Source organism: Martes martes (genome assembly GCF_963455335.1).
Source record: "Martes martes genome assembly, chromosome: 1".
Taxonomy (NCBI): Eukaryota; Metazoa; Chordata; class Mammalia; order Carnivora; family Mustelidae; genus Martes; species Martes martes.
In genome coordinates, this window is record NC_137888.1 from 204,426,739 (window position 1) to 204,443,005 (window position 16,267).

General features: G+C 56.6%; 1 protein-coding gene across 1 annotated transcript; it reads right to left on the minus strand.

The window, feature by feature from the left end:
* Positions 1-7,317: 7,317 nt before the first annotated feature.
* KLF2 (KLF transcription factor 2) lies at positions 7,318-10,091 on the minus strand. The gene is made up of 3 exons (XM_080813084.1): positions 9,953-10,091; positions 8,865-9,696; positions 7,318-8,283 (listed from the first exon to the last, which is right to left on the minus strand). The coding sequence occupies exons 1-3, from the start codon at positions 10,025-10,027 to the stop codon at positions 8,108-8,110; spliced, it is 1,083 nt and encodes a 360-aa protein (XP_080669210.1). The 5' UTR covers positions 10,028-10,091; the 3' UTR covers positions 7,318-8,107.
* Positions 10,092-16,267: the final 6,176 nt, after the last annotated feature.

The window sequence follows — 16,267 nt, forward strand, 5'->3', positions numbered from 1 at the left end:
GGGGCTGAGCCAACCACGAGCTGCTGGAGAACTGAGATCCGACGGTGCTGGGATGCTTGCAGGCCCAGCGGCGCCCGGCTGAGCTGCTCAGGAGAGAGAAGCATTTCTGAGCTTCTGAGCGGCCGTGAGCAAAGCCTTGCAAGAGAAGATGTTGCAGGGTTGGGGGGGCAGGGCACCCAGGAGTTCCAGGTCTGCTTAGATCCCCCACACGACTGAAAGCAGGGGCTCGAAGGTATGTTTGCATCACGATCGCCCAGAGGCGGAAGTCACCCGAGTGTCTGTCCAGCAGGGGCCAAAGGGAAAGGCAGAATGGGGTCGAGCCGCACTGTGGAGTATTACGCAGCCAGGAACGGGTTGGGAATTCTGACCCGGGCACAGCAAGGGTAGGCCTGGAGGACGTTATGGGGAGGGAGCTCAGGCGGCCACAGAGGGACAAATACTGTGTGATTCCTCTTATGTGAGGTCCCTACAGCAGTCACAGCCACATAAGCAGGAAGTAGAGTTGGGGAGCTGGGGGAGGGCTGGGGGAGGCTGTGTTTCCTGGGGACAGAGTTTGAGTGTGGGAAGACAGGAAAGTTCGGGACAGGGACGGTGGGGATGGCTGCACCATGGTGTTGATGTGCTGAATGCCACTAAATTGGACACAAAAATGATTCCAGTGGTTAGTTTTATGTTCTGTGTATTTTACCCTAATGGAAAAGTAAACAAAATAAGGGGTGTCCAGGAAAAAAGTTGGGTGATATGGGAGATGGAGCTGGAGAAAGGGCTCAGGGTGGGAGCAGGGTCTTGGCCAGGTCTCTGTCTCTGCCCCTGTCCCATCTTCCTTGGTCTACAGGGACTAGGATGGGGGGTGGGCAGGTGGCTCCCTTGGATGGCGCCAGCCTGGATTTGGTCTCTGTCCCCAGCGAGTCCCCCGTCTGAACCAGCCAGGGAACAGGCTCCCCCCCCCAATCTGGGAATCTGGGGTGAAAAGTGCTCAAGGAACCAAGAGAAGAGCAGGGGAGGGTGTGAGAGCTCAGAAGGGAAAGTGACGGGGCCTCTCCCACCTGTGGGTCACGGCTGAGGAAGCATGTCATAGCACATGACGGGCGGGGAACAAAGCTGATGGTCACTGCCTGCCTTAATCCCTCCGTGGCTCCCTACTGCCCTTCAGTCCTGCAGCTCAGGCTCATCCCTGCCTCTCTCAGCGCATTCCAGTCAGAACCACCTCCTCCTTCCCAGAAGCCCCATGTGCCGCCATCTCCCTCCACCCCACTCCCTCCCAGGGCTGGGGTCAGTCCGTGAGCCCCAACTTTGGAGGCAGGACATGCGGGCGTCGCACAAGGCTGAGAGAATCAGTCACGCTTGCCAGGAAGGCCCAGCTGAGGGCCTGGGATTTGTGGATGCGAGAGACAGTGGGGAGGCACAGGTCACTGGCTTCAGCCTTGAGGAGTCAGGGGAAGGATTTGAATCAGTCCCACTCTGAGGAACTCTGGCCTTTCTTGCTGTGTGATCTTGGACGGGTGGCTTCCCCTGTCTGAGCCTCCTCATGCATCCCTCACCTCCGGGCCCCATTAAGAAATCCATCTGCCCCCTAGTTCCATGTGGTCGGCTAATTTGCTAATGTGTGCTAAGGCCCAGAAAGAAGTCACCAATTACGTGTTCAGCAGGATGAGGGCTCTGCGTCCTCCCTGCATCCCAGGGAGTGGGTGAGGTCAGCTGAATGGTCACACATCCTGAGGACCAATCGCGGCGGGCCGTGGGAAGAAAGAGGCAAAGAATTTCCAGCTGAGGAAAGAGTAAGTGCAAAGGCCCTGAGGCAGGACTGAAGGGTATATCTGTTTCTTCCCAGAGCCACAAATGGCCTGTACCCTGCCCCACCCTCCCTCTCCTCCAAAAAAAGAATTAAAGTTGATGAAATATGGATCATTGAGATTTGCCTTGTCTCTCTGCCTCCCTTATGAAATGGGACTGAACTTGGCCTCCAGGGCCCACACAGCAAAGGGAAAGCCCTGACTCTCAGAGTAGGAGTCCTAGCATCAGTGTGCGTCTCTGAGAAATCCCTCTGGGCCTCAGGTTCCTCTTCTGCAAGGACAAGGAGATGGTTACCCTAAGGGGCTCACAGGCTGACAGCCGAAATAATGTGCTAAAGGCCAGTGAGGGGGACACTCGCTGGCAGGACACTCGAGAGCACAAAGCTGAGGGGCTAGGAATTGAGACTCCAGAGCCTGCTTCCTCCCTCCCTGCCTAAGAAGGGCTACCCAGGGCCCCAGACTCTTGTCCCACGGCCTCCGGTTCCCCCCTGAGGATCTGCTTTCTGGCTTTAAGTCTGCAGAAATGACGCCAGGGCAGCTCGGCTAGGTTACTACCAGCAGCTACAGGAAGAGTGGGTGAAACTGGCATTCTAGGCCCAGGGGTAGCAAATGCAAAGGCCCTGAGGCAGGACCAGGGGTGCGTGTTTGACTGACAGTAAGAAGGCCAGCGGGGCTGAGTGAGCACACAGGAGAGAGACGAGAGGTGGGAAGGAGGATCTAGGGACCCTCAGACCACGATGAAGACTTCGGACTCATTCTAGAGTGATGGAGAGCTGCTGGAGGACACCATCTGATTTGATGGGGGAGACAAAATTGTCCCCAATACGGCGTCCGCGTAGAGGAGCCATGGGTCCAGTGCCCTTGTTTTCAGATGGGGAAACTGAGGCCTCGAGACCCTCAGTGACTACCCATCGCAGAGGCATCCCGGGGGGTGGGGGGGGGATTTTCATTTCAGGCAGACACGGCTTCAAGCTCAGGTCCATTATGTGGACAGTGATCTTGCCTCCTCACACCCCCGTTTTCTCACGTGCAAAATGGGCACAAACCCCTGGAAAACACTCATCACGGAATCATCCTAGAAATCTCACCCCTGCCTCCTGCCTAGCCCAGTGCACAGACGGACCATCTGTATTCATCCATTCAGCTGTCGAGGGACACTGGGGTTGTTAACAACTTTTGCTGATTGTGGGTCCTGCTGCTGGGCACCTTGACCTCCGGGCACCTGTTGGAGTCTCTGTTTTTAAATCTCTGGGGTCTACAGCCAGCAGCGGAGTGGCTGGGTCCTGTGGTGACTCTGCTTCGCTTTTTGGCAAACTGCTTCCCGCCACCCAGGCTTCCTTTGCCTTCATAATGTAGCATCTCAGGGAGCGCCATTCACACAGCCAGGCTCCCCCAAATATTTGTGTCTCCTGACACTCACGGGGGCCTCCAGGAACCACAATCACGGGCATGGAGGGAGACACGGCCAGCTCGATGTGTTTCAGGATGGAGACATTTCGAGGCACGGGTAGGAGCTGTGACGTCGGGCTGACCGGGGTTCGGGCCCCGGCTCCACTACCTGCACCTGCCCCAGGCCCAGGCTAGCCCTCCGCTCCAGGAACCCTACTTCCTGCATCTGGAAAACCGGGGTGGCTCTCCTTCTGCCCCCACCACTCCTTGGTGGGCAGGTTGAAAGCGAGAGACCTGGGGAAGGTGCCCGGGATTAAAGCACCTGCCCCAGCCCGTGGGGCTCAGTTCAAGTTAGCACTGGGTTAGTCACTCAATAAACTTGTTGACACTGGCTCTGGGTGCCCGCCTGAGGCTGAGTCACTTCTGAGTCACGGCTGCTTCCCCAGGACCGCAGCTCAGGGCTAAGGCATTGGGCGCATCTGCTGAATGAATGAATGGGAGAGACTGAGAGAAAGGGGGGAGGTGGAGAGAAAGAAAAAGAGGCGAGAGAGACAGAGACATAGAGAGAGGTGGGTGGGGTTTAATCCAGACCTCACATCCAAGGATCGGCCACACGGGGGGAGACTCAAGGCGCTGGCCACACCCTAGTGCTGGGCGCCACCCTCCCCCTGCCTTCTGTCCTGTCTAACGGCTGCGTCTTCACTTTCCAGACAAGGAAACAGGCCTGTGAAGCAGACATGGGGGCTTCAGTGGGAGGGAAGGGTTTTGCCTAAGCAGTGCTTCTCACTGCCCGCCCTTCTGTGCACCCCCTCCCCAGGGGGACATTGGTGATGTCTGGAGACATTTTGGTTGTTGTGACTGAGGGGCTCGAGGTGCTACAGGCATCTGGTGGGTCGAGCCCAAGGGTGCTTCTCAACATCCTGCCATGCACAGCATGGCCCCCAACAGCAAAGGAGGGTCCAGCCTTAGATGTCAGTTGGTGCCAAGGGAGAGAAACCCCGTGTCAATTATTTAGGGGAAAAAATGGTTTAGGTCCCAGGCTCCCAGTCCACAGCAGAATACAGTCCCCATCTGTTCACCGATCCCGTTACCTCCTCTCTCCCCCAGCTGCTGTATTTAAGTGCAGGCAGGATCTTAGGACCTCAGTGAGTCATAAAGTTGTAGATGCAAAGTGGCAACTGGGTGACTCAGTCAGTTGAGTGGCTGGCTCTCGGTTTCGGCTCAGGGCATGATCTCAGGGTCCTGGGATCGAGCCCCGTGCTGGGCTCTGCACTCAGTGGGGAATCTGCTTGAGGATTCTCTCTCTCTCTCCTTCTGCCCCTCTCCGTGCTCGCTCTCTCTCTCAAATAAATAAATAATCTTTAAAAAAAATTATATATGAAGTCTCTTAGGCGGTCATGGAACCCCAACCCAGTGGTTCTCAATCAGGGGTTAGTTTCCCCAACCCCTACCCCGGGGACACTTGGCAACATCTGGAGCCATTTTGGGTTGTCACAACTCGTGGGGATGGGGGCTGCTGGTGTGAAGTGGACGGGGCTGGGATGCTGCTGGAGGTCCCGCGGTGCACGGGGCAGCCGCCACTAGAGAGCACGATCTGGCCCCAAATGTCGCCAGAGCGAAGGTGCAGGAACCCGGTCCTCAGCACCGCAGCTCCGCATGGGAGCCACCTGGCCCTGGTGATTTCACAAGCCGTCTCCGGCCTGTTGCCTTGGGACTCCCCAGGGTGATGCTGGGTCTGGGTGCTAACTCAGCTTTACCGATGGGACAAGGTGCTGAGTCAGGGACTCACCTTACCCTCTGAAAGCTCACGTTTCCTCTGCTTCACACCCTATTCTGTCACCAGCCTGGGTGTCCGGGGCTCCCTGACATACAGGAAACTTCTGGCAGAGAAAGAGCTCTTGTACCCTCCCCCCCATCTCCGGAGTGACTCTTGGGAGATCATTCTGGCAATGCCTAAAGTCCCCCCCAAACCTTCATCCCTTCCAACCCCTTTACCCACCCCCCCGGAGGACAAACTGAAACATGACCCCCCCGAATACATATATATATATATATATATATATTACTAGGTGCTTGTTTGCATAAGCAATTTCTGGCATGTCTAATGGAATATTATGCAACCATTTTAAATGGTACTAAAACATATGGAGGGAAAAATACGGAAAAATGGTTTTCACCTTGCTTGGAAAAAAAAAGCGGTGGGGGGAATCCAGTGATCACCACAGCCATCGGAAAGCGATTCAACCGCTCACCAGAAATCCCTCCCTCTAACAACCTCTGGTTGGAATCGGGCTGTAGAATGCAGGGTAAGTTGTTTTTCCGTCTGATATTTACCATTCTGACAAATGGATACCAGGACTTTTTATGGGAAGGAAAAATGTCCAGGTTTAGTGTGTTCTTCCGGTGATCTGAGGTGGGGCCCGGAGGTGAGTCTGGGTGACATCTGCCATCAAAGCTTGCCCCTGGGACAGGGCCACCTCCTTGGGTAGAGAAGCATTGCCTCCTGTTGTTTTAGGAACCAGAGGGCCAGTTCCTCTGCCTGAGGCACCGCTGATATCTGGGGCTCATCCTCTGAATGCCGGGGCGGGGCGGGGTGGGGGGGTGCTGCCATGTTCATCATAAGCAGCTTAGCAGAGCCCTCCACCCACCGGATGCCAGCAGCACCCCGCCCCCCCCCCCCGTTTGTGGCAACTGAAAATGTCTCCAGTCCAGGTCACCCCTGGCTGAGGACCACGTATCCAGAAGACACCTGATGAAGGCTGACATTTGGGTTTTCAGAAAGGGACGATGAGGGCTCTTTGGGTGGCTGACGCATACCGCCGGTGGGGGCATGGCACTGTGTTCTAGCAGCGGGGGGCGCTCGGGAACAGAAACTCAACAGCTTCTGTCCCCTGACAACTGGCCTTTCATCGGACTCAACTTCCCCTGCCAGGGGAACCTGCGAAGTGTTTTTTGAGTCAAGCCAGAAAAGGGGCTTTACCTGCAAGTTGAAACGCAACTGGAAAGACTGAAGACCCTGCAAAAGGTTATTTTAAATCTTTTGTGAGTCTTTGTGCTGCCCCTCCCCGGCCCCACTCCCAGTGCCTCCGGAACCAGCTCTGAGCAAAGAGCATAGCATGTCCACCGGGTCGGTGGGGCCCCGGCTCTGCTCGGCTCCGGAACGGTTTTGGCAAGAGCCGCAGAGAGTGGTTTCGGGAGGCTCACACGCTCACACACCCCTCATCACCAGGGGCCCTGGGCCCCGGCTATTTACTCGAGGAAGATGAATCAGATTGTCATCTCCCATTTCTGCTTTTTGTGGATTACCAAATGCTCTCAGCTGTTTCCAGGACTGCCTTGGGTTGGGGGCAGGGGGAGGAAGGATGGAGGGAGGGAGGAAATCCCAGCCTCTGTCGCAATGGGGCAAGAGTGTTTTAAAATAGGCGCTGCTTACAAGCTATTTTCACTTTCTGGAAACAACTTGTGCAATTGTTGGTAGTCATGGTTACCCACCCAGGGCCCTGAAAAGGGGGAAGATGAGGGGGAACCTGCCAGGGAGAGGCACCTCGTTGCCCGACCGGGACACCTGGGGTGCAGGGCAGGGGTCTCCTCGTTTCGGAGGTGGATTTCTGCAGTGGCCACCTCCCACCACCAAGGCGGGGGCTCTGATGTGATTCCCTCACACCAGGGCACCTACAGGGGAGGGTCTCACATTCCTCCGGCGCAAGCAGCACATGGGTTACTGCAGAAAGCCCCTGATCCCTTCTACCGGGGTCCACGGACCCTTGGGAGGCAGACAGACCCGGCTAGCTTCCCAGTGCCACCACTCCAAGCTACCTCTCTGGGCCTGTTTCCTCATCTGGAAAAGAGCCATACATAGCCCTCGAATAAAGTTTCATTTTTTCTAACAGGATGGGGAACTCATCCCTTAAAACATCCTGCTCAAAGGCAAGACTATTAAAAGGCAAAAGCAGTTCAGAAACTCAGCATTTTGCCCCTTCCAAAAAGAAAGAAAGAAAGAAAGAAAGAAAGAAGAAAAAAGGTGTGTGTGTGAGGAGTGGGTGGAAGCCTGCACACTCCAAAATTTTGGCTAAAACCTCAGAAGCTTCCAGAAAGAGGTAGGCTTTTTTTTTTTTTTTTTTTTTTTTTCAGCCCAGAGGAGGCCACGTCAGTGGGACCAGCACTTTCCCCAGCTCAGGGGAAAAAGAGGCAATTTATGGCTCAGGGAACAACCTTAAAATAACTCTCCCTCAGTCTTAAAATGTAGTGTTTAAATTTATAGAAAAAGCCACAGGTTCCTGGCAGCTGGGTGCTGGCTGGGGCGGGCCACACTTCACCCCCACCTCTGCCAGGCTGCCCTCCTCCATCAAAGCTGCCCCTTGCCCCCCACACCCGCCCTACACCCAGCTTCTAAGCAGTCAGACCAGCGCTGTGATTTTTCAAAAGATGCAAAACTTTTTTTTTAATTAAAAAAACAACAACAACAAAGTCTTATAAAAATGAACCAGGGAGCCAAAATGCCCACCTGTCTTCCTATTTTACAGTAATACAATATCTGTCACAGTCACTATGTACAATATTATAAAAAATGTCGAAGACAGTACAAATTAAGGCTGTATTTCTCACAAGGCATCAAGCCTCGATCCTCTAGTGTAGACCCGGTGGGGGGGTGGGGAAGACGACACTTAATTATTGCACCATTTTGAAAACAAAACTCGTCAAGGAGGATCGTGGTCTTCTCCCACCGGGTCTTCAGTCTCTGATGGGGGCCGGGCCGTCGTCGTCGTCGTGGGGCTGGGGGAGCCTCCTCAATGGCCACGCCGTGCCCAGCCCGGTCCTCTGGGCCCAATAAATACCAGTCACAGTTTGGAGGGGGCCGCGCCCGGCGCGTGGGACCCGCCACGGCCGCGCGCGGGTGGGTGGGTGGGTGGGTGGGGGCGTCCAGGCTACATGTGCCGCTTCATGTGCAGCGCCAGGTGGTCGGAGCGCGAGAAGGCACGGTCGCACAGGTGGCACTGGAAGGGTCGGTGGCCTGTGTGCTTGCGGTAGTGGCGCGTCAGTTCGTCGGAGCGCGCGAACTTCCAGCCGCAGCCGTCCCAGTTGCAGTGGTAGGGCTTCTCGCCTGCAGGGAGGGGGCGAGAGCGGGCCTCAGTTTGCTTCCCTCGGTACGCACACGCTCCCTGCGACGGTGACTACTGGGGCGCGCGCAGCCTATCCCTAACCAGCGCCCGAAGCTGTGGGGGGACCTACGTTTTGGACCTCTAGGGATCCCAGGCACACGGCCCTAGCTCTCGAACCCCCTGATTCTCGTTCCCCAGGGCGCCCAAAGTGCACACTCTCCACTCCCCAACACTTCGAGCCACGCCCCCGGAGGAGTCCTAAGCTTGCATCCTTTCCCCAGCGTTCTGAGACCCAGCGCCCCCCTAGGTTTCCTAGGCGCGCGCACCCTCTGCCCAAAGCCCTGAGCCACGCTCCCAGGAGGGTCCAAAGCGTGCGTCCCTTCCCCAACATTCTGATACAGAGTCCCCCGAAGGTTCCTAAGTGCGCACCCCCTCCCCAACCTCTAGAGCCACGCCCCCAGTGGAGTCCTAGGCGTACGACCCCCTCCCAGTCTTCTTGGCCACGCCCTCGAGGGGGGTTCCTAAGCGCGCGCCCCCCGTCCCAAGGCCCCCGCCACCGCCCCAGCCGGCGCTCGCCGCCCACCTGTGTGCGTGCGCAGGTGCGCCTTGAGGTGTGAGCTCTTGGTGTAGGTCTTGCCACAGCCCGCGTAGCTGCAGGTGTGCGTGGCGGTGCGCTTGCGCGGCCAGGAGCGGCGGCCGCGCTTGGGCTTGGCTTCGAGCAGCTCCAGCGGGGACGCGGGAGGCGTGAGGAGACCTCGGGCGGCGGGTGGCGCCAGGCCCAGAGCTGCGGCAGCGGCGGCGGCGGCCGCGTCGTCGAAGAGACCGAAGGCGGCGGGCGCGGGCGGCGCGTAGTGCAGGCCGGGCCCGGGCGCTCCGAAGCCGGGGCCGCCGAAGGGCGGCGGGAAGGGGCCGCGCGGACCAGGCGCAGGCAGGCGCGCGGGGCCGTCGGGGCTGAGCGGCGGCGTGTCGGGCGGCGGCGGGGGGCGGCCCCCGGGGCCTCTCATGCACGCAGCGGCGGGGCCCGGGGCGCCCTCGCGCTTGAGGCCCCGCGGCCCGCGGGCCAGGCCGGGCGCGCAGCCGTAGCCTCCGCCGCCGTCCGCCTCGGGGGGCTCGGCCTTCACCAGGCGGCCGGGTGGCGCCAGCAGGAAGCGGCCGTGCAGCGCGGGCCCCGGCGGCACGTCCAGCTCGGGCCGCAGCAGCTCGGACACTAGGCCGCCCGCAGGGGCGCTGTAGGGCGGCGGTGCGCTGGGCTCGGGATAGTAGAACGCAGGCGGCGGGGGCGGCGGGGGTGGCGGCGGCGGCTCAGGGGCAGCCTCAGCGCCAAGGCCGTCCAGTCCCATGGACAGGATGAAATCCAGCACACTGTTGAGGTCGTCGTCGGTGCCGCCTGCCTCGGGCTCTGCGCGCGGCCAGCGCTGCGGGTGACAGAGCGACAGGGCGCGGGCGTGAGCGCGGGGCAGGTCTCGGGGATCGCCGCCCGCCGCCTGCGTTCTATTACCCTGAGCCCACAGTTCCCGGGGCTTTTTTACACTGAGCCCGTTTTACAACACTGAGCCCGCAGTCCCCGCCGCCTGCGTTCTACTACCCCGCAGCCCACATTTTTACTGCCCTGAGCCAGCCGCCCCCGCCGCCCGCGGTCCTGGCCGCCCCCGATGCCCCTGCCGCCCTCACCTCCTGCAGGCCACGCTCGCGGCACGGACTGGCGAAAGTGGAGAAGGACGGCAGGATGGGCTCGCTCAGCGCCATGGCTGGGACCTGGGGCCGATGCGGGTTCGGGACACCGGTGAGTGGCTGCCCGGAGCCGGGCTGGTCGGGGTGCGGGCGGGCGGGCGGGGACGCTCTGTGGCCCGCGGCCGGGCCCGCCCAAGCCTTATAGGCGCGGCGCGCGCGGGGGCCGGGCCAAAGCAGCGGCGGCGGAAACGCGTCCCGGATGGGGACGAGCTCCGGGCGCAGCCTAAATTTAGCCGCGGTATATAAGCCGGCGGGCGGCGGCGGCCGTGGCCACTGCGGCCGCCAGGGCTCTGCGCAGCCTGGCCGGCCCCCCGCGCACGGCCAGGCCGCGCCCCCCTCCTGGGCCCGCCCCCGCCTGTCTCCCCGGCGACGCGTCAACACGCGCTCCACAACAGCAGCGTGACGCCCAGGGATCCCCGGGGCGCCCCGTGGGCTCCCGCCTGCTGGAGGACCTGGAGCGGAGGCGGCATCCGGGGACCCGGGACTCTGAGTGGAGCACTGGGTCCCCCGGCCTCCGGGGATCCCTGATGTATGGGGAGAATGGTCCCCAACGCCTCAGAGGGGTTCCCAGAATCCCTGGTGATGGGCGAGGTTGGCCCATAGTTTCAGAGGGGTCTCTAGAATCCTAGATGGATGGGTGGGGTTCCCGGGAACCCTGATGCAGGGGGGATTGGGGTCCCCAGGATTCATAATGGGTGGGGAGACTCGGCCTCTCATTTTCCGGGGGCCCGCTAAGCCTGACCCACTGTTATGCCCATCGCTATGTAAAAAACCTTGTGCGATGACCTTAACAAATGTTAAGTCCTTGAGACCAGGGCTCTCTTAAGGAAGCCCTCCAGGGAAACTGAGGCTCAGGGGGCTCTGGGAGAGGCTTGCCGTCCTTTACTGACTTGCATACTGAAGAAGTTGAAGACAAGGGTGACAGTCTCTCCTCCAACACAGACCCAGCACTGGGCGGGAGCAGGGGGTGGCGGCAGGGGACAGGGAACAAGCTTGTCCGGTGGGCATGTTGAATATACCACCTGGGTCGCCTGCAGCACAGCCCTGCCAGCAAAGGACTGTCACTACCATTGTGACTGTGTGCTGGCCCTGTGTAGGCCAGGGGAGCACAGCGGCCAAGAGGCAGACAAATCTGCTCTTGGGGGCTTCCCCTAGGGTGTGTAAAATAAGCAAGTATATTGGGGATATGAACCTTTTGGAAACATAAAGCGGGCGGTGCAAGATACAGTGGGGAGGGGACTAGGAAGCAAGTGAGTGTGAGTGGGGAGAGAGGGGATGGTGAAAATTTGAACCTCACCTCACCCAGTGCTGTTATGAGTCAAGACCTGGAGAAAGGGGGAGCCACGTGAGTCCTAGAGGGAGAGCATCTCATGGTGTAACCCAGAGCCCGTATCCAGCCTTGGTCTCTTGACTCCAGAGTCTGTGTTCCGGGCCTGGAGGCATCCAGGGTCTTCCTCCATCCCGTGGCCAGGTGTTGACAGGTTCAGGAAGCTCTTGACCCGGACACCTTCTCCGGGGCCAGGAAGGCTTTGCCATGGACAGCAGCTGGACTATCACAGCCCAGGACCACTGCATGGGGGTGGCCTTGGCACCACACAGGCATCAAGGGGCCCCTCTGGGGTCCACAGTGCTGGACCCTCCCAGCAGGAAGGCATCTCAGAGGCACGTCACCTCACCGTGAATCTTCCAACTGTGGGTTCAGCAAACTCACTGATGAGCCCCATTCATCAGGCACCAGGGATCCGGGGGTGCTGGAGGGGGCAGGGATCCTCCCTACAGCCTCCCTGGGCTTTGGGAAACTTCAGCTGGAATTCAGACGTGCCTCCTACGGCTGCTTCCGCAACGACGGAGAGTCAGCCTCAGCCACAGACTGCTGGCTGTGTGACCTTGGGCAAGTAGTTTTGCCTCTCTGAGCTTGTTTCTTCATCCGTAAAACACAGATCATAATGGTACCTTACCCCACGGTGGTTCTGTGCGTGTGTGTGTGTGTGTGTGTAAGTGCTGGTGACATCCCGTGAGCCCTCTACAGTTTTTGGTTAAATGAGCCACCTGTATACTTTTCTCACTGCCTTCACCTGAGCCTCTGTTTCTCCATAGGATAATGAGGCAAAGATGAAGGGAATCAAATTTGGTCCCCAAAACATATGATTCTCTGGTCCTCCTCTCCGCCTCGGACGGCCCCTGCAGCAACTTCCAGCACATCCTTCCTCCTTTCTTGAATTCCTTGCAGGTCCCGGAAGGGACAAAGCCCGTGCTCCCTGCCAGGCCTTTGTACTTGCTGTGTCCTCTACCAAGTGATTCTTTCCCTCACTCCCACTTGCTTGGCTCTGGCTCGTCTTCCCTTGCCACCCCTTTAACTAGTGAACTTAATTTTTTAGGGTGCTGTTAGGTTTACAGAAAACATGAGTAGGAAGTATATAGAGTCCCCACGTCCCCCCACACATGCGGTTTCCCTTGGCAGTATGTGATACATTTGTTAATACTTGATGAGCCAGTATTGATGCATTGTTACTAACTGAAGTCCGCAGTTGACAACAGTGTCCCCACTCTTGACGTTGTACCTTGTATGGGTTTTGACAACTGCATGTCATGTATCCGCTTTTACGCTACCATATGGAGTAGTTTTGCTGCCCTAAAAGCCCCCTGGTCCCTATCCCTCCCTCCCTCCCTCCCCCCTAACCCCTGGTTAGGTACCATAGTTTTTTGTCTTTTTCCAGAATCTCTCCAGTTGTAGCTCATACAGTAGTTAGTTTCTTTCAGCTGGCGTCTTTCACTTAGCAATGGGCATTTTAAGATTCCCCCATGTTGGGAACCTGGGTGGCTCAGTGGGTTGAAGCCTCTGCTTTCGGCTCGGGTTGTGATCCCAGGGTCCTGGAATCGAGTCCCGCATTGGGCTCTCTGCTCAGCAGGGCGCCTGCTTCCTCCTCTCTCTCTGCCTGCCTCTCTGCCTACTTGTGATCTCTGTCTGTCAAAGAAATAAAATCTTTAAAAAAAAAAAAGATTCCCCCATGTCTTTTGATGGCTTGAGTACTCATTTCTTTTTTGTTGCAGAATAATATCCCATGGTACGGATGGATGGACACCGTTTACCCATTTACCTGTTGAAGGACATCTTGGTTGCTTCCAGTTTTGGGCAATATAGTTGCCAGATTGGATATACACTGAATATGGCTTCATGGACACGTTTTCAGATTAATTGGGTATATCTAGGGACATAATTGGTGGATCATAGGCTAGCAGTGTGTTTCGCTTTGTAAAAAGACCACCAAGCTGTCCTCCAGAGTAGTACTACTATTTGTGTGCCCACCAGCGGTGAATGAATGAGAATTCCCACTGTTCCACATCCTCGCCAGCATTTTGTGTTTGTTGCTTTTTTTGTTTTTGTTTGTATTTTAGCCATTCTAATAGGTGTGTGGTGGTATCTCATTGATGTTTTTAATTTGCAGTCTCCGGATGACGTCTGATGTGGAGCCCCTTTTCATTCACTCATTTGCCAGCTATATATCTTTGTCATTGAGAGGTCATTTCAGACCTTTGGCCCAGATTTTAACTGGGTTGTTTGTTTTCTTCTGGACTTTTAAGCATTATTTGTATATGTCGGACACCCATCCTTTATCAGACAGGTGATTCGCAAAGATTTTCTCCTAGTCTGCGGCTTGAGTTTTGAATCTCTAACAGTGCCTTTTGGAGAGCAGAAGTTTTTTATTTCAAGGGAGGCCAGTGTATCATATTTTCCTTTTAGGATGGTGCTTGGGTCTTTTATGTAAAAAATCGCCAAGCCCACAGTCGTCCTGATTTGCCCCTGTGTTTATCATCTAGAAGGTTTATAGTTTTTGCATTTTATACTTCACTGAATGATCCATCTTGAGTTAAAAACAAATTTTTTTTTTTTTTTTGGCCTGTGGATCCCCAGTGGTCCCAGGACCATTTGTTGGAAAGGCCGGGGAGCTCGTCTGTGCATTTCAGCTTGACCCTGCCTTCCAGGCTCTACTGACCCAACACCAGGCCTCCCTATGCTGCATAGTTTCTTTTCTCTGACCCCCCTTTTTAGGGGCTTGTTCTGCAGCACTTTTCACTGTTGGTCATTCTTTTATCCATGGGTTCCTTTTTTTTTTTTTCTTTCCTGTCACGCCCACACGCAGTGCGTGACCTGCGGGGAAGGCAGGAGCCGGGGCCCCGGCCCAGCGCGTGATGGACACTCAGTCAGCATCTAGCATGTGGGTGGGTGTGCAAGGAAATGAGCGGATTTCTCTCCCGCAGCTCCTCGGAGGAACTTCTGTGGGGGGCTCTCCACTCCTGCAGGACTCTCCACAGTTTCTTCTCCATCACCCCAGCTTTCTGGGACCTTCCTTGTCGCCACAGCCAATGGGTCAAACGTGTCCCAAAACATATGCCCACCTCCTAACCCCGGGTGCCTGTGACTGGGACCTGATTTGGAAAAGGGGTCTTTGCAGCTGTAATTACGGGTCTTGAGGTGAGATCATCCTGAGTTAGGATGGGCCCTGAATCCAATGATCAGTGTCCTTAGAAGAGAATGGACACGGAGCCACAAGCACAGAGAAGATGTCCAGGGGCAGATGGGGGGCAGAAATCACAGTAATGTAGCCCCAAGCCAAGGCACCCCCGGAAGTCCCTTCTGGGACTGATTCTGCCTCAGAGCTTCATCAGAAAGATGAACCCACCCTGTCAACACCCTAATTTCAGACTTCTGGCCCCCAGAACTGTGAGAGAATACATGTCTGTTGTGTTAAACCACCCAGTTTGTGCCTTTTTTTTTTTTTTTTTTTTTTTTTTTTGCGGCGGCCCCAGGAAGCTCATACATCATGGTAACCATCTGTTCTCTCCCTGGCTTCCTCTCCAGACAGGGAGCCCCCCCAAAGGCAGGGGCCTCCCTCGATTCATCTCTGTGTCTCCCAGGCCCAGCTGTGGACCTGGTGTTGAAACAAACGTGACGTGGGGATGCCGGCCACCCACCGAGGACCTCCCAGGGCAGTGTGAGACACTTCGGCATGGCACCTGGTGGACAGAGCCAGCCCCTGGAATCACCAGCGATTGGGAAGAACGTGGACTTCAGTTGCCACTTTACCTGTGTGACCTTGAATGTGTCATTGGACCTCTCCGAGCCCTCAGTGTCATTGGGAGACAGGAGATGGCACATGTCAAGAGCATCGGCTGCCTGATTATGAACATGAGTGAGCAAGCCAGATGGGGGACCCCAGGCTCAGGGAGGGACCTTGTACTTGGGGGGAGGGCTCAGAGCATGGCCCCTCTCACCCTGCTATCTAGGCTATACATTTCTATGGGAGTGGGTCCTGGTGGCATCTCAGGTGACAATGCCTTGGGAGAAAAAGTCAGGTCCCCAGGGTGGCCTCTTCCCAGCTTGGGGACATACCCTCGGCTGAACTTCACGGCCTCTGAGCAACCTGTCCCATCACTTGCTAAGTGGGGGAGAATGAGGTGTGTCTACAGAAGTTACATGGTCAGGGGTGCCTGGGTGGCTCAGTGGGTGGCTCTGCCTTCGGCTCAGGTCACGATCCCAGGGTCCTGGGATCGAGCCCCACATCGGGCTCTCTGCTCGGCGGGGAGCCTGCTTCCCCCTTTCCCTCTCTGCCTGCCTCTCTGCCTACTTGTGATCTCTGTCAAATAAATAAATAAAATCTTTTTTAAAAAAAGAAAGAAGTTACGTGATCAGTGAGTGGCCCCGTAATGCTGAAAGACAAGCAAATGAGCACCCTTCTCCCCAAGTGTCACTGGTAAGTTCCAAAAGGGTAGGGTCTGGCTCTGTGTCTGTGCCTTGCTGTCTGCTTCACAGTGGGGAACTTTGTGCCTCTTGATGGTGATGCCTTCACTCTCATGTTGTTCCCAAGGCCTCCCATCCTCTCCTAACAAGTCAGCATTAATCGTCAAAGACGAGGGTGGGGTGGGAAGATCATTTCCCTCCAATCCATTGATACTGTTTTGAGCACTGTGCTGGCATGGATTCTGAGATTGTTTCCAGGCTCAGCGCTCAGAAGCAGTGCTGTGATTGATTGGTGATGTCTGTCTGTGATTGACTGGTGATGTCTGTTACTGTGAGAGGCATGGAGGAATGGTGCATATGCTACTTTGCATTTATCATCTCCTGCCATCTATGTTTAAAGGGCTCACGATGCTCACAAATCAGAAGTTTTTAGTCTCAGCACCTCATAAATATTGAGCTCCCTCTCCATGCTCTGCTGGACATGGAGAGAAAGCTAAAGAAGTACACAGCCCCTT